The 25,511-nt window shown below is 43.4% G+C and overlaps 1 protein-coding gene across 4 annotated transcripts in view; it reads right to left on the reverse strand.

Annotated features, from left to right (window-relative positions):
* LOC115138579 (protein jagged-2-like) overlaps positions 1–23,388 on the reverse strand; it is a 39,209-nt gene extending 15,821 nt beyond the window's left edge. For 2 of the 4 annotated variants that reach the window (XM_065025730.1, XM_029675549.2), the window contains exons 1-10: positions 23,105–23,388; positions 22,193–22,513; positions 14,005–14,065; positions 6,060–6,314; positions 5,861–5,921; positions 3,559–3,689; positions 2,500–2,619; positions 1,676–1,789; positions 1,471–1,584; positions 255–368 (exon numbers count right to left, since the gene is read on the reverse strand). In XM_065025730.1, coding sequence (XP_064881802.1) covers positions 255–368; positions 1,471–1,584; positions 1,676–1,789; positions 2,500–2,619; positions 3,559–3,689; positions 5,861–5,921; positions 6,060–6,314; positions 14,005–14,065; positions 22,193–22,513; positions 23,105–23,170 — 1,357 coding nt within the window. In that variant the 5' untranslated portion in view covers positions 23,171–23,388. Of the gene's footprint in view, positions 1–254; positions 369–1,470; positions 1,585–1,675; positions 1,790–2,499; positions 2,620–3,558; positions 3,690–5,860; positions 5,922–6,059; positions 6,315–12,629; positions 13,966–14,004; positions 14,066–22,192; positions 22,514–23,104 lie in introns of those variants that run through there. The other 2 variants (XM_029675550.2, XM_029675551.2) reach the window with 2 other exon arrangements.
* Between the last annotated feature and the right edge of the window lie 2,123 nt (positions 23,389–25,511).

Consider the following 25,511-nt stretch of genomic DNA (forward strand, 5'->3'; position numbering starts at 1 on the left):
AGGAAGACATGATGCTGTTGGTTAGTGCATGCCGTGAAAGCCAGTGAGGTCAACTACACAACCGTCAACGATATCTACAGGATGTGCTTCTCATAGTAATGTAAAAACACTATCCATGGATCTCGACAAGTATTTGGGCCATAATAAAGCAGAAAGCCTGAGATAGGAACAGAACAGTAGGCCAGTGGCCCAGGTAAGTGTCAGAGCTAGGTGCAGGCAAAGGGGACAGAGGCAAATGATTAACGGATACTGACTGATGTCACAGTTCTGGCCGGCCCATCCTCGAAAGCAGGCACAGTGATATCCACCAATCAAGTTTTTGCAAGAGTAAGCATTGAGGCATGGGTTCCCCATACACTCATTAGCGTCTGCGGAGTGAAAACAGAGAGATGAGAGAGATCTAAGAACCAGCCTCCAAGCCGCACCACCAAGCAGATCTCTACAGTGCAAGGCTACACAGAAACTAAAGCCCCTGATAAGAATTCTAACCTTAAACCGGTCTTTAGAAAACTTTCTAAACTCTATTAAATGAAATGTAATTTCTTTTGCCATCTTTGCCATCTATTTAGCTGGCTCTGCCTCCTACCCTAAACATTTATTTCAGTTGCCTACCCTATTTCTGAACTGATCTATTCTCTGACATCCAGAGCTTCCCAGAGGTCAGTTCACAAGGCAATGGTCACTAACACCCTCTCCCTGGACAGACCAGAACACAACCGCTTTTCCCCAGAGGTGAGGAGCACCTGTTGGGCTGCGGACATCCGACACCCCTCTCTCAGGTACCGCCTGCTCACTGAAAGGGGAACCACCTGCGCACTGAGAATAGCGGACCACGTAACACAAGACCCGGAGCTTGGGTTCCTCCCTGAGCATGTTTACAGGTTATAAAGTGTTTCCTTTCCTTTGCTACTCCAGGGAGCTAAATAGTGGTTTTGGGGTGAGGCCCTACTCTTGGTAGAGACTAGTATACATACCCCTTTTATCCCAGTCTATAGCCAAAGATAACCCACTGTCAGGCTACATCAGGGCCCAAGGTTAGCAGTTGCCAGGCTAGGTGTTATTTATAGTTTTACTCAAGAAACCTGGCTCAGGTTGCACATAATATCCAGCTTTCTCCATGGACATGCATGCATCCATTTTAAATTAGTATCCACACCATAGTAATAGGACTGGCTCAACAGGGTGAGACACAAAAAAACAGATACTGGACGAGCACGGAGATTCCTGGCATAAGATCGAACAAGGAGAGATTCAATAACACTTCAAGTCACATCACATTCAATTCAAATCAAACACAATTTAATTTAGCATGCAAATAGTCTCAAGTTATGCTCCCCAGGACATAATATTCATCTTTAGCCATTTGGACGTGCTTTGCTCCAGTTTCCCAGGCAGAGACTGTGCCCTCAGAATTCTCTAGTGTGAATGATAAACTACAGACCCCCCGCCACCTCTCCTTCCCAGGCTTACCTATCTGGCAGGTCTTCCCAGCCCACTGTGGGGGGCAGAGGCACTCAAATCCGTTCTCCATGTCGATGCAGGTCCCACCCTGACCACAGGGGTTAGACGCACACTCGTCTATGTCTGGAACACACACACGATGTAAGGGTTCAGCTTTGTAAAAACATGGGGGCACACACACACCTTGGGAGGGGCAAGATCGTGACTCACTCACCTTTAGCGCAGGTGGGCCCTGACCAGCCTGCAGGACAGTGGCACTCAAACCCAGACGGGATCTCATGGCAGGTGCCCCCGTTGGCACAAGGGTTGGACACACATGAGTGTTCCACTGAAGATAACAGGATGACATGGGGAGACAAATGTGCCACGAGTCAGAGTGACGGATTACATAAATAGCACAACAAAATACACAAGCAAATGATCAACTATTAAACATTGGGTATGTTTACATGCACACTAACACTTGTGGCAGTAGGCCGAGTATGGAAATAGTCATGTAAACACCTCACTCTGCTTATTTTGATCGGCGTGCGGTCAAAATCGAAGTAAGCATACGCCGATTAAAACACCTGGTTTTCAGAGCAAATGTTTCAAATGATTAGAAAACCTTAATCAGCGTTCTAGCTGTGTGTTTGATCTGCGCATGTGCTAGCACCATCCGAGCGAGCCTCCCTCTTATTACAAGTGAAGTGAGTTCGGAAAAACTGAAAATATGCATCTTAGAAAAAGTATTCACATACAAACTTTATTGGTCCGAACTCAGAATCAAAAAGTTTTCGCAAAAATAACATGGTCACTGTGGTAGAATATTTATTTTTATTGGCGATTTTGTGCAATTTATCTAAAGTCCCATCGGTAGCCTGATTTCAGATGTGTCCATAAAAACATAATTATTAGGGAAATTGTTCTACTTGCAAAGCATGTGAACATTTTAAATGAACTATTATATTAATCTGATTATCCACAATAATCCTATTATTGTGCGCATGTAACCGTGCTCATTGGCACAAACAGAATTGAATTTCTTGACTGACTCACCTATCTCACAGTTCTTGCCCGAGTAGCTGTCAGAACAGGCACAGTTGTATTCATCTGGCTCTGAGTTCATACACGTTCCTCCGTTCTTACACGGCTTGTTCGTCCCACAGTAGTTCAAATCTGGAGAGAATCATACAGGAATGATTACATTTACACACTTTAATGGTCTCATATGAACACATCTAAAGGATTAGGATGGTAAATGATATGTTACAGATTAAATCAATTGTCATCACACGACTTCATAGGATCAGACATGAAAGCACACTGTTACATATTGCTAAATGTAGCCTCTCCATCCACCTCTCCATCTTGTTACTCTGAAGTGTTTCTAGCAGTCACTCTTCAGTGACTTCTGTTGACCACCTGATGCTGAGGGGAACTCAGAGGTGAAGCAGCTTCTATCTCAAGGCCATCAGACTGTTAAACAGCCACCACTAACATTGAGTGGCTGCTGCCAAAACACTGTCATTGACACTGACCCAACTCCAGCCACTTTAATAATGGGAATTGATGGGAAATGATGTAAATATATCACTAGCCACTTTAAACAATGCTACCTTATATAATGTTACTTACCCTACATTATTCATCTCATATGCATACGTATATACTGTACTCTACATCATCGACTGCATCCTTATGTAATACATGTATCACTAGCCACTTTAACTATGCCACTTTGTTTACTTTGTCTACATACTCATCTCATATGTATATACTGTACTCGATACCATCTACTGTATGCTGCTCTGTACCATCACTCATTCATATATCCTTATGTACATATTCCTTATCCCCTTACACTGTGTATAAGACAGTAGTTTTGGAATTGTTAGTTAGATTACTTGTTGGTTATCACTGCATTGTCGGAACTAGAAGCACAAGCATTTCGCTACACTCGCATTAACATCTGCTAACCATGTGTATGTGACAAATAAAATTTGATTTGATTTGACCTTGTGTTGTGTGACACTACAGGGAGGTCAAAGGTCGCTGTAGAGGATGTGTTAATAGTACAGTGGGCCAGGTCTGGTCTGGTTTGCTCTAATGTCTCACCTTTGTCACACAGCAGGCCTCCCCAGTTCTTCTCACAGCTGCACAGCCAGGGCTTGACGCAGGTCCCATGGACACAGCCTGGGTAGGGCAGGCAGTCGTCACAGAACGGACCCTGCCAACCGTATTTACACCTGCAAGACATATCAGAGACATCCATTAGAGACACATAGGGAATGGACCTATTGTGTGGTCATACTGTATGTGAAATACTTTAAAAACATCAGTCCCATGAAGAGATGGCTCATAAATAAGCCAGGACTCGTGTAATAGGACAAGGCCTTCTACAATACGTCAACCACATGACAGACCTATGTGTCCATGTAAAAGTCAAGGTGATCTCGATCAGGAGCCAGACAGACACAACGTCTTCATCAAGGTGACCAGTGACACCCCTTCCCTTCTGGGGCTCCTAATCTTTAGACAGAGCACCAGGGACATTCCAGGGCAGTGATGGGGTCAAGCCTGTTCCCATGGCGTGTGGGACAGGGACGGGGATAGAGGAAGTCTAGGAGTGGGGGCCTCCTGAAGCCCCTAGGCAAGCAGCTTTGCGAGCGGAGGCAGCCGGCGAACGGTTAGCTAATCTGTTGGTTTATAGCTGCACTCTGTTATTCCAAGGCCAGCGGTAACCTTGCCCCACCTGTGCTGTCACTTCTCGCCCTGGGTTATTTAAAGACCACTCTCCTGTAAATAGATGCCAACCAAACCCTACACTAGTAGTTGATATACTGTACTGGAGTGAGTCAGTGTACTGCTGTGTGCTAACATTTTCGCTAGTAAGCAGCACTGCAGTCAAACACAACACACAGTGCAGTACAACTTTGTATTGTAGTCTACTAATGTACAGGTATAAAAGTACTGAAGTGTGCAGTGGTGTGCTACTGTATAGCAAACTGTATGTTAACATGCATGCAGATTGAGGTCCCTTAAAAAAACTATGTGAAAATCGCATTTTAACACATGAAATCACATTTTCACATGTGAAATAGCTGTTTTCACATGTTGAGCTGTGAAACCATATTATTTAGAGTGTGAATATTTAGAGGTCACAATATCAAAACAGCAATATTCTTGTAATTGTATAAAAAAAAAATGAAAATTACAGGTCAATTTGAGCAATTGTGGATTTGGAGGATTTTGACATGGATAAATTACATTTACATTTACATTTAAGTCATTTAGCAGACGCTCTAGTTGACATTAAAATGTGAAATGTTACATGTGTCCGAAAACCATTTTTAGTTTAAATTATTTTTGTAAGGGGGTAGGTTGTGAATGCTCTGTGTGTAAGGAAACCAGATACTGTACCACCAACACATTTTTTGTTTTCCTTCGCAGGCACCAGGCATGGAATGTTACTCCAGGAGAAGGCGTGTTGTTTGTTCACGGTCGGGATACACACAGCCTCCTCCTGAGCTTCAAATCACATGTCGAGGCACATTCCAGTCTTTTCTTGTCTTCCAGCCATGAAAATTCATTATTTTATGAGATGAGAACTAAATCTATCCCGTCTCACTCACGGCTATCCCTATTGAACAGATCCCTATCCCTATTGAACAGATCCCTATCCCTATTGAACAGATCCCTATCCCTATTGAACAGATCCCTATCCCTATTGAACAGATCCCTATCCCTATTGAACAGATCCCTATCCCTATTGAACAGATCCCTATCCATATTGAACAGATCCCTATCCCTATTGAACAGATCCATAGGTGTGTTACAGAATGCACCTCAGAGAGTTGCACAAGAAGGTGGTCTTGCAAGAGGATTTGACATGGAATACTTGGTTGGTTCAGCCGTGCAGAATAACATGTACGTGACTAAGGCTGCTGGATGGAGTCCATACTCCCATGAGGGGTATGACAGCCAAAACAGGCCCAGGATAGGAAGAGGCGAATGGGGCTGCAGAGTAGAAATGGGCAGAGGGGCCCTGACACACCGCTGGAGGAGGGGAGGAAACGCTGTGTGAAAAACAGGCTACAGCTACAGGCCAGGTCTGGGACAGGAAAAAGAACAATGGCTCCTGAATCAGACTGGTGGGGGGGGCTAATACACTGTACGTTCCATAGAGAGGGGGGACAGGGAGGGGGGAATGTGGGGGTCGAGCTCTGGAATGCGATCAACCCCCCGTGTCATCATTATCATCCTCATTGAACACAAAAAGAGCTACTGCCCATTAACCAGCCAATACACCCAGACACAATTCTCAGTCAAAGGGATTTCAATTGAAAAGGGAGTAATATTTCAGTATCTTATTAACATAGACACGATGGTATAAAGAAGAAAGTTAACCCAGACTCACATGCATTCTCCTGGGGCATTGCAGAATCCTTGCAGCAGGTTACAGCCCTGCTTGCAGATAGCTGTGAAACAAAGACAAAAGGATTCACCCATTCATTTCTAGTATCATCAGAGCGATATCTAAACATTAGTTTCAATGTGTGTATTTTGACTCTGAAGTGTCTTGTACATGGATTGTGTTAGCCTGCTCCTCTACTCACCAGCTGTACAGTAAGGCCCCATCCAGCCCTCCAAACAGCCTCTGTTCCCAAACTGGTCACACACGTAGTGGCCATAGTCATCATTGCGTGGCCGGCACTGCTTGTTGCACTTGTTGCCATAGTAGTTCTCGTCACAGCGCACACGGATGTTATACTCAAAGTTGGCTGTAGGACCGTTGTGTTGGATAGTCTGTCTGTCATCGCCAGGGTTGATCATTCCTTTACGGACACTCCGCTCAATTAACAGATCCTCACCTGCATCAACAAACAGAAACCAAGACATTTCTTCACCATTATATAATGGACACTTGACATGCATACAACTAAACAGTCAAAGAGGTAGTTCAGGCTAACTAGCCACTTATTCAATGTTAGAACCAGTATGCCTCAGTACAAGTTCTAGTAGTGTCGAGAAGCAGGAGAAAGTCATATGAGAGAACACTGGTGTTTATCTGCTGCTGGAGATCAGAGAGGGCAACCCAAAGTCAAACACCACTCTGTTTCCAAGAGCATGAAAGAAAAAATAAGGACAATAAACCAAACACAAATACAGGGTGTAGGGCCAGGGCTGCAGGAGTTTGATAACCAAATCCTTTTTCAGTTTTCCTGCTTTGTGAAATGCTTTTTGTGGCACTCCCTCCCTCTCTCCCCTCTCCTCCGGAGCCAGGGCGGAAATAATAAGAGACGGGAACAGACGAGGAAGGGCGACATAGGAAAGGGCCTTTAGCTTTTTCTCAAGGAACAGAAACATCATGACCCAACTGGCTTGGCTGCTGCAGGCACATACACAGCCCAGGACTGAGCACTGAGGAGGGGCCAAACAACAGGCCCTCTCCCCTAGTTGGATGGTGGCCTGTTATTGGACAGGTAGCCAGGAGGAAATCTAGGCCTTTTCATGAGAAGGATTCTGTATAACCTACCTTCAGTTGTCCAGGTATTACTATTTTATTATTTCTTAAAATGTCTATCCTATTTACTGTACAGTCCAGTTTACTTCCAACTGTTACCAATTATAAAGGAGTTAAAAAACACAGAAAATGTTTTTACTTGCTGTCCTGATTTTCTCAATTTAACTGCGAGTTCATTTAAACTCAAGCACTCACTCTGCTCATTTCCAACAATTAGATATAAAAATACAGACCAATCATTGTCTCTCTCAGTGCTGAAGGAGACACTCAGAGAGAGGCCGCTGTTACTAGGGAGAGCAGGCGGAGGGGTGTGTGTGTGGTGACTATGACACGGGCTTACACAAACAATGAGGAGGCTTCAACACCGAGCAGTTGACTAAGTCAAGAGCGACATCATTTTCTGTGCTTTCAAACAGCCACATCATTTAGTCGCGCGTGACTAGTGGCATTGTTGTCATAAGCCAATGTCTGTTGTCAGGCTGTTTTCAGCATGCTAAACTTGGATATGGACACAACATTAGTAGTCAAGTAATATTAAATCACTCATTGACTGATTTAAAAAATACTCCACAAGACAACCTTTTCTAAACTTAATTTACCGGTACTCCTGATAGCAGCTCAGTGATCTCACAATTTCCTCTAATCCCTTCATATTCATTTGATTTCTCCATCCCCTCTATTGTTCTCTGATTATAATGTTAAACTGTGTGTTAAGAAACACTAACACTAATAACCATGCTACCACCTAATAGAGAAACAATGGTGCAGCCTGTCTGTTTAGTGTTTAAACACAGAACCAGTCGCTGGGGCATCCTGGAGGATAAACAGCCCTACCAGAGACTATTTTTCTGAGCCCTATCCAACCCCATGTCCCCCCTGCCCTATCCAACCCCCTGCCCCCACTACCCTTTTCAATCCACTGCCCTATCTAACTCCTTGCCCCCTGCCCTATCTAACCCCCTGCCCCCACTGCCCTATCCAACCCCATGTCCCCCTGCCCTATCCAACCCCCTGCCCCCACTACCCTATTCAATCCACTGCCCTATCTAACTCCTTGCCCCCTGCCCTATCTAACCCCCTGCCCCCACTGCCCTATCCAACCCCATGTTCCCCCTGCCCTATCCAACCCCTGCCCCCACTACCCTATTCAATCCACTGCCCTATCCAACCCCATGTCCCCCTGCCCTATCCAACCCCTGCCCCCACTACCCTATTCAATCCACTGCCCTATCTAACTCCATGTCCCCCTGCCCTATCCAACCCCATGTCCCCCTGACCTATCTAACACCACGCCCTCCTGCCCTATTCAACCTACTGCACACCTTGCCCTATCTAATTCCACACCCTCCTGCCCTATACAACCCCATGCCCCCTGCCCCCACTGACCTATCCAACCCCATGCCCTATACAACCCCATGCCCCCTGCCCCCACTGCCCTATCCAACCCCATGTCCCCTGCCCTATACAACCCCATGCCCCCTTGCCCCCACTGCCCTATCCAACTCCATGTCCCCTGCCCTATCCAACCCCATGTCTCCCTGCACTATCCAACCCCATGTCCCCCTGCCCTATCCAACCCCATGTCCCCCCCTGCCCTATTCAACCCCATGTCCCCCTGCCCTATCCAACCCCATGTCCCCCTGCCCTATCCAACCCCATGTCCCCCTGCCCTATCTAACACCACGCCCTCCTGCCCTATTCAACCTACTGCACACCTTGCCCTATCTAACTCCACACCCTCCTGCCCTATACAACCCCATGCCCCCTGCCCCCACTGACCTATCCAACCCCATGCCCCCTGCCCTTTACAACCCCATGCCCCCTGCCCCCACTGCCCTATCCAACCCCATGTCCCCTGCCCTATACAACCCCATGCCCCCTTGCCCCCACTGCCCTATCCAACTCCATGTCCCCTGCCCTATCCAACCCCATGTCCCCCTGCACTATCCAACCCCATCCCCCTGCCCTATCCAACCCCATGTCCCCCTGCCCTATCTAACTCCACGCCCTCCTGCCCTATTCAACCTACTGCACACCTTGCCCTATCTAACTCCACACCCTCCTGCCCTATACAACCCCATGCCCCCTGCCCTATCTAACTCCACACCCTCCTGCCCTATACAACCCCATGCCCCCTGCCCCCACTGCCCTATCCAACCCCATGTCCCCCTGCACTATCCAACCCCATGTCCCCCTGCACTATCCAACCCCATGTCCCCCTGCCCTATCTAACTCCACGCCCTCCTGCCCTATTCAACCCCATGTCCCCTGCCCTATCCAACACCATGTCCCCCTGCCCTATCTAACTCCACGCCCTCCTGCCCTATTCAACCTACTGCACACCTTGCCCTATCTAACTCCACACCCTCCTGCCCTATACAACCCCATGTCCCCCTGCCCTATCCAACACCATGTCCCCCTGCCCTATCTAACTCCACGCCCTCCTGCCCTATTCAACCTACTGCACACCTTGCCCTATCTAACTCCACGCCCTCCTGCCCTATTCAACCTACTGCACACCTTGCCCTATCTAACTCCACACCCTCCTGCCCTATACAACCCCATGCCCCCTTGCCCCCACTGCCCTATCCAACCCCATGTCCCCCTGCACTATCCAACCCCCTGCCCTATCCAACCCCATGCCCCCACTTCCCTATTCAACCTACTGCCCCCCTGCCCTATCTAACTCCATGCCCTATCCAACCCACTGCCATATCTAACCCACTGCCCAGTCCAACCCACTGCCCAGTCCAACCCACTGCCATATTCCACTGCCATGTCCAACCCCATCCAACCCATTGCTCACTTCTACATATTAATTGAAGTTGTTCCAAACCAATACAGTGCTCACTCAGCTCACAGCAATTGTGCGGGCTACATTAGCAACAGTCCAAGCTTACTCAGCAGCAGTCCAGAGCCGCCCTGTAATAGGCTGCCTGTCATTGTGTCAAGGCTATACTGTATGAGGAGCCAACCTGGACTCAGGGGTAGACGTAACATAGCAAAGGTAAATCCAGTACACTCCAATTAGTATGATATGTTACATTTCGTATGGAATGTATTAATTTGTGGATGTCCATCATTCATTTCGTACGATATGTTACGAATAGCAGTGGGTAGGATTTGTTACAAATTGCAATTCTTACAATATGTTATGAATTTGCAAAACGTATGATATGTTACGAATTCCAATTTGGTGTGGCTAACTTTAGCTAAGTAGCTAACACAAACGTTAGCCAGGCTAGGAGTTAGGGTTAGGGGTTAGGGTTAAGGTTAGGAGTTAGACAAAATTGTTAACTTTACGCTTAGGAGAAGGGCTTGCTAACATGCTAAGTAGTTGCAAAGGAGCTAAAAAGCAGTAAGTAGTTGCAAAGTTGCTTATTAGCTTAAATGCTAAAGTTGTCCGTGAGGAGATTCGAACACGCAACTTTCGGTCACGTCTACCCATCCATCCATCCCGACCAACCACCCTACTTTAGTGTTTTGCCTTAAGTAACTTTGTCTTATGTAACCATAGCAAAAGTGACATATCATACAATTTGAGTGTCCCGGATTTACATGTACTATGTTACATCTAGTCTATGAGACCAGGCTGAAGCAGCAGTTCAGGCTGGGATATTGAAGTGACATGCAGTAGCACAGCAACTGCTGGGACAGTAATTAGCAGAAAGACATCAGTGGAAAGAAAAAGGGCTGTGGTCCATAATGAATGGCTTAACTAGGTGATGTGCTCACAGGCTTTATATAGAGACATGGACATGGAGCACAAACAGTCTCCCAGTGAGTCAGTCCCTCAGGCCAGCCAGGCGGGAACTAACCTCGCCATGCTAACCATCACACTGGCAATATGAACGACCAGGCAGCTTGGTGCATAGGAATGTACAGCATCTCAGAGAATGACTGTGTAGATCAACAGGTTAAATGTGTTATACATCCTTGTGACTTTAAGAGGGACAGAGGTTTGGTACTATCACTTACCACCACTAAAAGTTAGCCAAGTTAAAAGTGGAGGGGTTACAGCTGACATACTGACCTGAGATGGGGTCAAACACTGAGACAGAGAGGTGAGCTATACAGTGGCAAAAAAAAGTATGTGAACCCTTTGGAATTACCTGGATATCTGCATAAATTGGTCATCAAATTTGATCTGATATCCATCTAAGTCCCAAAAATAGACAAATACAGTGTGTTTCAATTAATAACACACACATTATTGTATTTTTCTTGTCTATATTGAATACATCATTTAAACATTCACATGATAGGCTGGAAAAAGTATGGGAACCCCTAGGCTAATGACTTCTCCCAAAGCTAATTGGAGTCAGGAGTCAGCTAACCTGGTGTCCAATCAATGAGATGAGATTTGAGATGTTGGTTAGAGCTGCCCTGCCCTATAAAAAACTCACAACATTTTTGAGTTTTCTATTCACAAGAAGCATTGCCTGATGTGAACCATGCCTCGAACAAAAGAGATCTCAGAAGAATTGTTGACTTGCATAAAGCTGGAATGGGTTACAAAAGTATCTCTAAAATCCTTGATGTTCATCAGTCCTCCACGGTAAGACCAAATGTCTATAAATGGAGAAAGTTCAGCATTGTTGCTACTCTCCCTAGGAGTGGTCGTCCTGCAAAAGATGACTGCAAGAGCACAGCGCAGAATCCTCAATGAGGTTAAGAAGAATCTTTGAGTGTCAGCTAAAGACTAACAGAAATCTCTGGAACATGCTAACATCTCTGTTGACGAGTCTACGATATGTAAAACAATAAACAAGAATGGTTTATTGGATGGGAGGACAGCACGGAAGAAGCCACTGCTGTCCAAAAAAAACATTGCTGCGCATCTGAAGTTCGCAAAAGAGCACCTGGATGTTCCACAGCGCTACTGGCAAAATATTCTGTGGACAAATGAAACTACAGTTGAGTTGTTTGGAAGGAACACACAACACTATGTGTGGAGAAAACAAGGCACAGCACACCAACATCAAAACATCATCCCAGCTGTAAAGTATGGTGGAGGAAGCATCATGGTTTGGGGCTGCTTTGCTGCCTCAGGGTCTGGACAGCTTGCTATCATCGACGGAAAAATGAATTCCCAAGTTTATCAAGACATTTTGCAGGAGAATGTAAGGCTCTCTGTCCGCCAATTGAAGCTCAACAGAAATTGGGTGATGCAAAAGGACAACGACCGGAAACAGAAGTAAATCAACCAAAGAATGACTTCAACAGAAGAAAATACGCCTTCTTGAGTGGCCCAGTCAGAGTCCTGACCTAAACCCGATTTGAGAAGCTGTGGCATGACCTTGAGAGCGGTTCACACCAGACATCCCAAGAATATTGCTGAACTGAAACAGTTTTGTAAAGAGGAATTGTCTAAAATTCCTCCTGACCGTTGTGCAGGTCTGATCCACAACTACAGAAAACGTTTGGTTGAAGTTATTGCTGCCAAAGGAGGGTCAACCAGTTATAAATCCAAGGGTTCACATACTTTTCCCACCCTGCACTGTGAATGTTTACACAGTGTGTTCAATAAAGACATGACAACGTCTAATTGTTGTGTGTTATTAGTTTAAGCAAGTCTATTGTTGGGACTTAGATGAAAATCAGAACAAATGTTATGACCAATTTATGCAGAAATCCAGGAAATTCCAAAGGGTTCACATACTTTTTCTTGCCACTGTAGTTGTTGTATGGATCTGTTTGCTGTGGTTGGTATATGGCAGCTCAACTTGACAGTCCATTTCAATCATCTGGAGTCTGGGCTTTGTATTGGGGACTTTTCTTCCTCTTGTGCTGCTAAGAAGCTGCTTTGTGTGAAGCTGCATTGTTCCTGGGAATATATAGAGCTGACTCTCTAAGAGTTATGCAGCAGTGAAAACTGGACAGCTTGTTATAGAAGCTTGGATTGGTGTGTATCGCCTGTTCACCGGAGAGAAAAACACAACAACCTTGTCAGGTTAGGTCAGCCATTGATCTCGCCTGAGGTTCAATGTTGCCCTAAATCTAACACACTTGACTTGAGTGACATAGATTACATTCCACATTCCACAATTAACCTTTCTTCCTCTGAGCAGAGCTTCCAAAACAAAGCCAAACAGGACTGAAATGAGAGAAGCAAGTAAAAACAGGATACAGCTGTGTTCCAAATAGCAGTGACTAGGCACCCCGCATCCAAACTGGGCCTGACGCGGAAGGAGCTCCCTGTTCCCCCTTGAGACAATTAGTCACCTTTAATGAAGCTCTTCTCACAGAGACACACATCTTCACATGCCCCATCCCTGCAGTGACTAGGGCTGAGAATTGCCTGGAACCTCACGATATTATCACGATAGGTGCTGATACGATATGTATTGAGATTCTCACAATTCTCACAATTATTTTTGTATTGCTATTCAATACTGCGATTTTATTGCGATTTGATGTTCCAAACATGCTCACGATACGGTGTGTCTGCTAAAGAGAGACTAGAAAAAGCATGAGAAAATTAGTTTTTATCAGTCATGGAAATAAAAGTGTTGAAAACATTTTGGTTCGCTATTTAAAAAGAAGATTGAGGCCAAGCCAAGCTGATGAAAAATCCCAGAGTTTTGGCGCAGGTACAGCCGACTTGCTGACGCTACCTAGCAAATTTTTTGAAATATATTTTTCAAAAAATGTTCAAACCGATACTTGCGGATAAAGTATCGATATAATATTGTCCAAAATTATTTTGCGATATGTAACTGTATAGATTTTTTTCTTCAATCACTACAGCTACTAATGAGAGAGGAAAGGTCCTTAGTCTAAATTAGAGTAGATAAATCACATAAATCACGCAAATCTCCTTTTTGACATCACCTGTAACCTTGGTTCTGAGATGCTGCCATGGACCTCCCCGTCTTTTTATGTCAAAGTAAATACCCCTGTCACTTCTAAATAAACACTACACACATCCTTCACCCCTCACCTAATGACTTATTTGATGGGAGACACTGAGGCCTGGCTGGCTCTCCTTTCATGTGGTAGTAAATACCTGGAAAGGTGAAGTATACTGTACATACCACTGCTGCTGTGTGTACCATTGTCCCAGTCCCACGCTTCCACAATCAGAGTGTATGCCCGCTGGAAGAGAGACACAGACGGGATCATTAGGAGGTTGTAAGAATTCGTACTCCCTAGTCCCACACACTGACAGACACACACACACACACTGACAAACACACACACACACAGAATGCATTACACAAGGAACAAATGATGATAACACACACACACCAGAAAAGTCTATAGGAGGAATAGTACCAAACCTATCAAACCCATGGAAACAACGTGTTTGACTCCATTCCATTTATTCCATTCCAGCCATTACAATGAGCCTGTCCTCCTATAGCTCTTCCCACCAGCCTCCTCTGACACACACACACACACACACACACACACACACACACACACACACACACACACACACACACACACACACACCGTTTGTGAGTGAATGTGGATGCTGCTGGTGAGAAAATAGCTCTTGGTTCCCACACTGCTGTCACTGATTAGCTGGATATAAGCCCGAGAGAAGTTAACAAGTGCAACTACTACTGTAGGGATAACAAATTGAAGTTGAACCACCGGCACTGAACACATTCTAATACAAAACAGGTGATTAAGCTGTTAGCTCAAGTCTCGCTGCTGTACTTACTGTACAGTGATATCATTCCCCTGAAGTGGCACACACATACTGAAACAATTCCAAATCTAACAGCAGCAGGTTTCTTAAACTGAAATTCCTGGGGAGTTATTTGGGTACCAGTACACCAAAGCCAGAAAGGAGCTAGCTTTCTGTCAGGTGATTGTGGCCAGTATAGCCCATTCCACCAAAAGAAGGTCGGCGAGCTAGATTACACAGTACTGGTCAGATTAGAGAGAAGGGGTGAAAAAGGAGCTAAACATTTCTGTCATTTGGATTCTTGGATGCTCAAAGCTGTTGGAGGAAACTGTATATTTCACAAATATGACTTCTAATAATGCTAAACTGCTGAGTATATGGAAGGCAGAGAAGTCTCGTTCTTTGATCTCCCGTCCCCCAGTAGTGACTTATACCACAGTCCCCCTTTATCACTTCTATTTAAACAAACCCTGTATATAACTGAAGTCTGCATTAATCTAGCTTGTATGGCCTCTCTCCAGATTGATCCGAAAACACATGCCACTAACTCTGGCCCTTTCCGAATGCAAATAATTAACTCTTTAAAGGTCCAAGGACATACAGTTGGCTTTATCTTCACCTTCCCCCAAAAGTAAACCTTCCATTGCATCATCAGCTGTCCCAGTAATGGGCCCTCAGTCAGTCCCCCAGGAGACAGATAGGAGGAGGAGACAATCTGACCACAGACATCTCTTTTACACAGCCACAGATAGGTCCAGACCTGAGTCACATAAACTAGTTCATCACCACAGTGTGTGATGTGATAAAAGTAGATGGAGTATTACATCTACAATACATATTTTTACATCATACAATGAGCATTCTTCATGAAAAGCTCAGTGTAGGGCATAGCACAGTGAGAGGCTGCCTCCCTGCCCCTCTGCTGTCCTCTCGTGTCTCCCCACTACTACTGGCCTTTGAGTGATCAGACTACTGCCTCCCATTCTCCTTCCTGCCCTGTCAGTCAAATATGACTGGCTATGATTTATGAGGCTGGGGAGCCCAGGGCGTCATCTATGATATGGAGTGATAATAACAGTGTGATATCTTATTCAATCTTCCTTAAATCATGAATGTCTCAAAGACTGACTTCCAATCAGCCAGTAGTCTCTCTGGGCTCTGACTCACTGGTGGGCTTCCTGTGTGTATGTATCATTGAGGAGAGACTGGAGGCCTGAACACCTTCCTAATATTCAATTGCACCCCCTTTTGCCCTCAGAACAGCTTCAATTCGTTGGGGCATGGACTACAAGGTGTCGAAAGCGTTCCACAGGGATGCTGGCCTATGTTGACTCCAATGCTTCCCACAATTGTGTGAAGTTGGTTGGATGTCCTTTGGTTGGTGGACCATTCTTGATACACACAGGAAAATGTTGAGCGTGAAAAAACAGGCAGTGTTACAGTTCTTGACACACTCAAACCAGTGCACCTGGCACCTACTACCATACCCCGTTCAAAGGCACTTAAACATTTTGTCTTGCCCATCCACCTTCTGAATGTACATAATCCATGTTTCAATTGTCTCAAGGCTTAAAAATGATTCTTTAACCTGTCTCCTCCAATTCATCTACACTGATTGAAGTCGGTTTAACAGATGGCATCAATAAGGGATCATAGCTTTCAACTGGATTCACCTGGTCAGTCTGTCATGGAATTATTTTTTTATTTATTTAACTAGGCAAGTCAGTTAAGAACAAATTCTTATGATGGCCTACACCGGCCAAACACGGACGACGCTGGGCCAATTGAGCGCCGACCTATGGGACTCCCAATCACGGCCAGTTGTGATACAGCCTGATACAGGAAAGAGCAGTTGTTCCTAATGGTTTGTAAACTCAGTGTATATTTTCACACTATGAGGTTGGAATAAAACTGTGAAGATGGGAAAATTATGTTAATGACGTTTTTGTTTAAGACCTGTTTTAAAAGACATCCTGAAATTTCTGCCTGTTAAGTTGGGATGGACCTTTGGCATAAATTAGTTAATAGACCAATAAGAAAGGGTTCCAAACCTTTTTGAAAACAACAGGAAACGTTCAGTTTTCCCCTCCACACTCAGACCACTTCCAAATAGTCCTAGCAAAAGTATTGCTTGAGAAACTGCCCTTTGTTTTCAATTAAAAGGGTCAAAAATAAACAATCACAGTAAGGTACTTAATTGTTTCTCATAAATGAATTGATATTGAGATAAAAACCGCTGCATTGGACCTTTAACACTAATAGCAATAGGGTCTCACAGAAAGTATGCCTGACATCATTCTAACACCCAATTAACAACTTTAGTAAAATATTGAGATGAGAGGGGGAAAAACAGCAACACCTGTCATCTCACACCTGTTAGGATATTGAAATGAATAAAACATGTGGGTCCCAGTAGGGTACAGTGAGGCTGGCTAATTTAGCATGTTATTAACAAAAAAGCCCCACTCTAAATAAGGCATCTCCTACACAGGATCCTCATTCTACAAATTACATCAAAACAAATCAAATAAAAATATGCTAAATGAACCAGTATATTCTTATTAGCCAAGCTGTTGAAACTCTATTTCTCAGGGTTTCCTTCAGTCACATAATTGAGCTTTCCACATGGTACAGTAGGTCTTGCATCATCTTTTCCAATTTAGTAACAAGAAAAACAAAACGTTGTTTTATCCTCAGTGGTTAACACTTTTCATGATTAACATCTCAGATTATTCTGACACCAAGATTACAAGCAATGACAACTTTTGGAGAATGGCAGCATGCTCAAATTCTACATATATGCACCAAGTAGTGAGTGCCCTTGATGATATCCTGATAAAGACAGCCTGACACACCCTCTGCCATCCCTCTCTATAGAGCAGCATTGTCTTTAGTTTTCCCAGGACATCAATGCAGCCATAAATCAGCCTCCTCTGCCAACAGCCCATCACTTCAGACAGGAAACCCAACACCATCTTCTTTCTCCATCCCTCCAGTTGTTTTTATAACACCATAAATGCAGATAAAAACATAGGTATAAACTCATTGTTTGGCCTGAAAGGCTCAGTGACAAAAGGGAAGCCTCCTGTTCTCCAAGGGCTTGGAAAACTGATAACCCAGGTTGGGAAAACCCCAATCACTCAGCACAGCAGAGCAAACTCAGCTGGGTTTAAGACCCCAATCACATTGGAATCACTATCAAACCATGTATTCTTGCACATGTATTAATGTGCACCCACTGGACTGGCAAACTGTGAGGCTCTCAAGCAATTAAAAAAATATATATATTTAACCTTTATTTAACCAGGTAGGCCAGTTGAGAACAAGTTCTCATTTACAACTGTGACCTGGCCAAGATAAAGCAAAGCAGTGCGACAAAAACAACAACACAGAGTTACACATAAACAAACATACAGTCAATAACACAATAGAAAATCTGTAGACAATAAGCACACACACACACACACAAACGGCCTGATAACTGCTGGATGATAAATTGGAGTTAAATCCTGACTTTACAGAGGTTCCCTGCAACAACAAGGATTGAGTAACTAGGCTACCAACAATTGAGAAACCCTAATGTGGATGAACCCTCACCCCCTTCACCCCAGAGGAGAGAGCAGAGTTACAACAGCATTCCTGAGTTTCTGTGACACACAGACAAGCTCACTAAACCACTCAACTGGGTCATTCCACCAATTCGATGCCATTTGAGAAGTGGAACTTGGTAAAAATGTTACATTCTGTCATAAAGAGCACATGTTCAACTTCATTAAATAAAAACATGTTTTCCCATTTCATAAATTATTTTACATACAAAGTAGTAAGTGCCTATCAAGTGCCAAATCAAGTAACATGGTTGACAATTTCATCTTAAATCAGCCATAAATCCCCTTGTGACAGGAGGAATGGAAGCTTGTGTGCAACAGGGAGTGACATTGTTCAAACATTTCTATCCTGTCTGTCTATGGGTAAGAGTGTTGACATGTTATGCCAGACCCACTCAGTTTTCCACCACAAAACACCAGAAAATGGCCAAAGAGAGTAGAAGCAGCTCACTTGCTTTAACACTATGATTTGACTATTAGATGTTCAATGTTTCTTTTGTAAAAAAAGAAATACTTAAAAAGGAATAGTTTCACCATATTAAAATGAGAATTCAGTTCAGGTAACAGGGTTGACCTTAAAATGAGGGACAGATATAAATGGATAACTTATCAAATTAAATAAATAATAATCTTCAGAAATAACTTTATCAAAGCAACAAAATAACCAGGGCTTTACAATGATGGTGAAACTTGGAGAAATGTTGGGGTTAAGGGGGTTAAAATCTTCCTAGAGGGTTGATGGAGGGATAAGTCAACATGCTGAATTTCAGCACTTTAGCAAGTCTTTAATCCCATGATTTATTGAATTCTCCATATGGTCTAAATTAAAGGGCACTTAATTTAATATGACAGGCTTTTAAAATGCAATGTTGGTGCACAATTTGTACTTAAAATATCAAAGGGATGCAAAAGGTACTCATTTCTTGGAAAGACCACACTACAGTCAATTATGACCTAACCATTTCACGATCAAAAATACAACCTGATGACAAATTATCCGAATATTTCACCACCAAAGTATAAGACAGACATGCATACGAAATGCCAATTCAATGCTGTTACAGTGGGCATCTGCTGAGGTATTGGGATAGAGAGATGTGGTGTGTAAAGGGAGGTCTCAGCTAATGATATACATAAAGTCTAGGATTTAATTAGCCCTGAACACAAAGCAACAGAGGGAGGGAGGGAGGCTTTGCTGTAGTCCTCCTGGCCTGGTGGGCTGGCTGGCTCCAGCAGAGCTCCAACAGTCATGTGAACAGGTACTGAGGGCAAGTGGAAATGAAACTTACTGGCTGTGAAATAACATGCTTTAATCACAGCTGCACTGAGCTCAGCAGCACCTGGCTGCAATACATGCATTCCATTAGCATTTATCACACACATGCACACGCAAATGGGTGCAAAAGTGCATACACAAAACACGAGGAAGGGGAAGCAAGCACACACACCCAAGCATACATACAAGCATGCGCACACACACACGAAAACAGGCACGCATGCACACCTATCCACAGAATAAAACACACAAACAAATAAGAAATTCATCATTGTGATATCCCTTATCCCAACCTCATAACAGTGTCTCCAAAACATTAAACATGCAGCCAGTAATCAGACATTTTACACGGCTGGGCTACAGGCAAAATCAGGTCATCTAAAGTGAAACCAGAGGGAGTCACTCGAGTCGGGTCATGGAGGCAGCAGAAAGATGAGCAGACCTTTCCTGACCACAATTAAAGGAGCACAGGGCTTTAAACAACACTATCCCTCACCTTTCCTTACCTCACACACACTCACGTAATGTAGCCCTGCCTCTCCCAACTAGAGAAGCGCTACCAATGCTTTTAGGCTTATTAAAGTGACCTAGAGACAGAGAGGAGGGGTAGGAGGCAGGGACAGAGGATTAGATGCTGTGAAGCACGTCAACCCAACAACAACACCCCAATACTGTATGGCCTCTGACTGACATCAGACCTCTGACGAGATTCGTTTCAGCCACCATGGTCATTCAAACTAAACCCTATCACAAGAAGTGACTTTGTTGACAGGGCTGGTATCATATAACCGTTTAACCGACGGTTGTGGAAAAATATGGCCAGGGTTAGAGGGGCACGGAAACAACCACAAAAATGGAGAGTAACTGCCCCTCATTCCTATGATGAGAAAAATGGGGGGATGGAAGGACAGACTGCCTCTAAATATACTACAAATAAGAGAATAAGGAGGAGCAGGGAGCAAATTAAATGGATGTTTTTCTTGTGGAGTCAAACACAGAGTCTTAAGTGACTGAGCCGGATCCTAAAAATATCTCTCCCTCATGAGTCGTGACTGAATTCTCACAGAGGAAAGAGAAGAGGCAGCCTTTCTCTCTTTTACCGGCATCCCTCCCCCCTCCATTTCATGAGAAAGATTTCACTAAAAACACACACAGGGTGAGAGGTTAACCATGAGGAAATGATCGAGTGGCAGAAAAAATGCATTTTTCTCTTTAATTCATGTCAGGAGCTAGTGGCCCAGAAATTCTGACCATACTGTCATAGGCTACAAGGCATGCCTTGATAATATGAACTCTATTAGGGTTATCAGTCAACAACATACCAGTATGCTTTATATGTTGTTTACTACAGAGGTCTGTCATTTGCTTTGAAAGCAAACTGGGTAGCTTTTCTTTTTCATGTAAAAATATATGTGGAAAGAGGGGGTATACTAAGACTATTAGGGGTCTCCTAGCAACTGACAGCAAGCATCAAATCAAATTTAAACTGCAGCGGTCATGTAGTGTTAGGAGTGTGAGGTTGCTGGCCAGCTTAGCACACCCTGATGGTTTCAGGCCAAAAGTACACAACACTAGACATGCTGCTACAATAAACCAACAGTTACAGTTATTAATGGGAGAAAACATTATTTACCATCTTCTGGACTTTTAAAAACAATTTCGAGATCAATGTCTGGACATTGAAAAGCTCATCCACTAATATGCCCTTGACTGGCCCATCACAACAATGGAAAACTTGAAAGGGTTTTCTCGGCACTACAATCCTCTCTTTTGTCCTGTCTACATTGAGGATAATACTGACCCGACTCAGTGAACCTGAGAGGCCAGAGGTAAAGGCATCCCCTAGCACAGATCTATAGGGATCTTCTAGGATCTCACTTGTTTGAGTATAGTGGTGTCACCGATATCCACTCCCTATGTCACACACAACTTAGTGGTAACCGTATCTGCCCAGGGCCCCAGTTACTACTTCCATCTTTCCCTCCCCTGACAGCTGACCACAAGGACTGATGAATGGATAGGTCACACAGCCAACCAACCACACAACAATCCTCACATATCTGGTCCAAAATGTGCAGCGAGATGTTGTTCATGGGGAGAGGTATTTGTTCAATATCACTCTTGATGACTTGAGAGCTTCCATGTCTATGTGCTGGACTGTAGGCCTATCTTTGTTTGGTAGAAGCAGCCAAATATAGGAATTGCAGATTAGTACTATGTTACTATGATGATGTAGAAATGAATGATTGCAACCACCATGTGCACAATTGTACTTTGTCAGCTATTTCGATGTTCAGACCTTAGGAGAAAGGCACAGTAGCCAGTGATTTATGGAATCAAAGCAAAAGCAAATATAATAGATGTAATTTGAAAAGATAGGAGTAAAAGTGTATGTGTTCTTGACATTTGTACTGTGTAAAATAGGCACACAAAAAAAATGAGTTTTTGTGGAATGCACTAAGCCAGAAACCATGTATGCCATGAGAAAACGTTTTATACATTATAATTTACAGACAAGTCTCATAAACTGAGGTGTTCTCCAAAGTTGCCAAGTGGCCACTGGCAATGAAGATGGCACACTCACAACCTCATCCGGTTTGGACTTGACTAGTGACTATATTTGACTAATAATAAGTAAATGAATAAAAGCAGGACATATGCAGTGGATCAACAGATGTAATAATGACTTGTCGTCAACTTACCGGCCAAGCGAACTGGAATGGGATGACAATCTTTCCACCGTCGTTGATTCGGTTTTGGTTGTTTTTGGTGCTCTTAAATTGAAAAGTATTCCCACCGATAACGTTAGTAGATCCAGTTCCATAGATGCACAAGCCTGAGGTCGTGACCTCCGTTTGGTATTCCTTTAGACACACTCTGAAGTACGTATCACACTCATCCCTGCTACAGTGGAGATCCTGCGCGTTCCTTTCACCGTCGCAGCAGTCCCCGTCCGACAACTGACCGTTAGCGTTCTGTACAGCAATCAACTGCAGCTCAAAAGAGCCCGAAGACTGGGACACCTACGAATAGCATTTGAATATAAAATAAATACACGAAGCGCGTACCATTTTTAAGTAGGCTACAGAAGGTTATGCATGTTGTACACCTGAACTTTTATTTTTTTCGAAATGTTTAGATGTTTCAGTCTGAATGCTTTTCTACACATCATTTTAAGTGATGCTAGTGGTGTTAGACCTACTTGCACATTATATTTATAGTAATGACAGAGGTTTTGGGCAATTGTTTGTTTTTCATTTATAATTATTTGATATGATTAATGCTGCTTTATACAACAAATGTATGTTTTTTTAAACATCCGATTTTTATCCAAGGAAATACATACCTAGATTAGCCTATAACACAGGCATGTAATAACACACTGTCTATACATTGCGCTGATTGCCTTGATCCAAGAAGAATGCAAAACGAATTCATCCATAGGGAAGCTCCAAAGTAGAATTCCAAGATCACATGATTTAACTACGTAATTTCATTAGGAATGGAATTCTAAAAATTAAATTCACAAACTGAATGAGACCTCGTTGTGTGCACTCGCGCAACTGCTGATCAATTCGTTTGATCTGTCAATATAAAAAGAAAAAAGTTCTTACCTCAGTCCACACCATCAGAAGACACACTATTGACAGACACTTCGAAATCCCCATACAATTCCACATGTCTCCGTTTGATTAGTGTATGATAGCATTAGGAAAATGTCTTTATTTCTAAGAATCTGCCGTTGACCGGTGATTGTATCCTCTTCTCCTGGCATGCACAATGAGAAAGCGTGATCTATCCCCCTACTCTCTCTCCGAATGAAGCAGAAACATAAGATGCGTACTACTACGGACAGCCGAGGCAGCGCACTGCTGGTCCAGACCAGAAACACGGTCGAATCACTCGACAGCAAGGCAAGCGGTCGGTTTCACTCATGGTTTCACTGTTGAAGCCAAGCCCGGGTATGGCTCTTTGATTGACAGCTAAACAAACCACTTGCAAACTCTTGGCTTAACCAGTTGAGGAACCGCCACGAGCCAACCATAGAGGCGGGGGGCGGAGTGCCATGCAAATTACGCCTGAGTTTGGTACGATTTTGATAAGAAAACATAGTTTGTCTAAACATATATTTGTATGTTTTTCCTTTTCAAGATCAGTCCACAGTTTTATACCTGACTATTTCTTACAAACAATGCTTGCTTATGTTACTACAGAATAAAGGTTGAAGTTACGGTGCGGATGATTGTTGCAAAAATAGCCTGGCATGATATGTGGCTTGAATCAATTGTCAGTATTTACAATTACAAGACATTGATGTCCAAAGTATGTGGAGAGTGGTCCAAGATACAGATACATGACACCCGAGAAGGCATCTTCTCTTACATGTAAGTAGGGAAACACATCTATCAGCCCCCTCTACTGTTTATGTTGCAGGACCACTGGGTTTAGCTCTATACTCACAATGAATTCATATTCTTTATTATGTCTTATTAGGAGGACACACTAAGTAGCCTGAATATAAGTCAAGAGTAAGACCATACACACAATACGTATAGTATTGTTGTACAATTAATGACAAATCCTGTACACACTTGAAAATAGAGACTGGAAATAACCCACCAAAAATATTACTCATTCAAATTTCCATTAGGTACCCATGAACTCTATTATGTGCCTTAGGTACATTTCTCAGTTATCTCCTAATGAAATTGTTCAAGCTTGCCAAAGAATAGCCAGGAAGAGCATTTTTGACCCCCGTTCACACATACTCCACATGCATTCTTGATGTGCAATGACTTAAATAAAAGGCAACAAAGATTAATTTGCTTTCTCCCCTATCAAATCAAATCACATTTTATTTGTCACATGCACCAAATGCACATGCACCAAATACAACCTTACTGTGAAATGCTTACTTCCAAGCCCTTATTAAACAACAATGCATTTTTAAGAAACTAAGAGTTAAGAAAATATTTACTAAATAAACTAAAGTTAAAAAAGAACACAATAAAATAACAATAACGAGGCTATATGCAGTGAGTACCGGTACTGAGTCAATGTGCGGGGGTAAAGGTCAGTCGAGGTAATTAAAGTGATATGCACATGTACAGTAGGTAGGGGTAGTGACTATGCATAGATAATAAACAGCGAGTAGCAGCAATGTAAAAAAGAAAGGGGGGGACATAGGAAATAGTCTGTGTAGCCATTTGATTAATTGTTCAGCAGTCTTTTGGCTTGGGGGGAGAAGCTGTTAAGTAGCCTTTTGGACCTGTACTTGGCGCTCCGGTACCGCTTGCCATGCGGTAGCAGAGAGAACAGTCTATGACTTGAATGGCTGGAGTCTTTTGCAAAATTTCTTAAAACCTGTTTTTGCTTTGCCATTATTGTATGTAGTTGAATTTGGGGGGGGAACAATTTGATCCATTTTAGAATAAGGCTGTAAACATAACACAAGTCATTTTTTGTATGTATGTATGTATGTATGTATGTATGTATGTATGTATGTATGTATTTATGTATGTACAGTGGGGCAAAAAAAGTATTTAGTCAGCCACCAATTGTGCAAGTTCTCTCTTGTCTTCTAAAAAGACGAGAGAGGCCTGTAACTTTCATGATAGGTACACTTCAACTATGACAGACAAAATGAGAAAAAAAATCCAGAAAATCACATTGTAGGATTTTTAATGAATTTATTTGCAAATTATGGTGGAAAATAAGTATTTGGTCACCTACAAACAAGCAAGATTTCTCGCTCTCACAGACCTGTAACTTCTTCTTTAAGAGGCTCCTCTGTCCTCCACTCGTTACCTGTATTAATGCTACCTGTTTGAACTTGTTATCAGTATAAAAGACACCTGTCTACAACCTCAAACAGTCACACTCCAAACTCCACTATGGCCAAGACCAAAGAGCTGTCAAAGGACACCAGAAACAAAATTGTAGACCTGCACCAGGCTGGGAAGACTGAATCTGCAATAGGTAAGCAGCTTGGTTTGAAGAAATCAACTGTGGGAGCAATTA

This window comes from Oncorhynchus nerka, linkage group LG12 (genome assembly GCF_034236695.1).
Source record: "Oncorhynchus nerka isolate Pitt River linkage group LG12, Oner_Uvic_2.0, whole genome shotgun sequence".
Taxonomy (NCBI): domain Eukaryota; kingdom Metazoa; phylum Chordata; class Actinopteri; order Salmoniformes; family Salmonidae; genus Oncorhynchus; species Oncorhynchus nerka.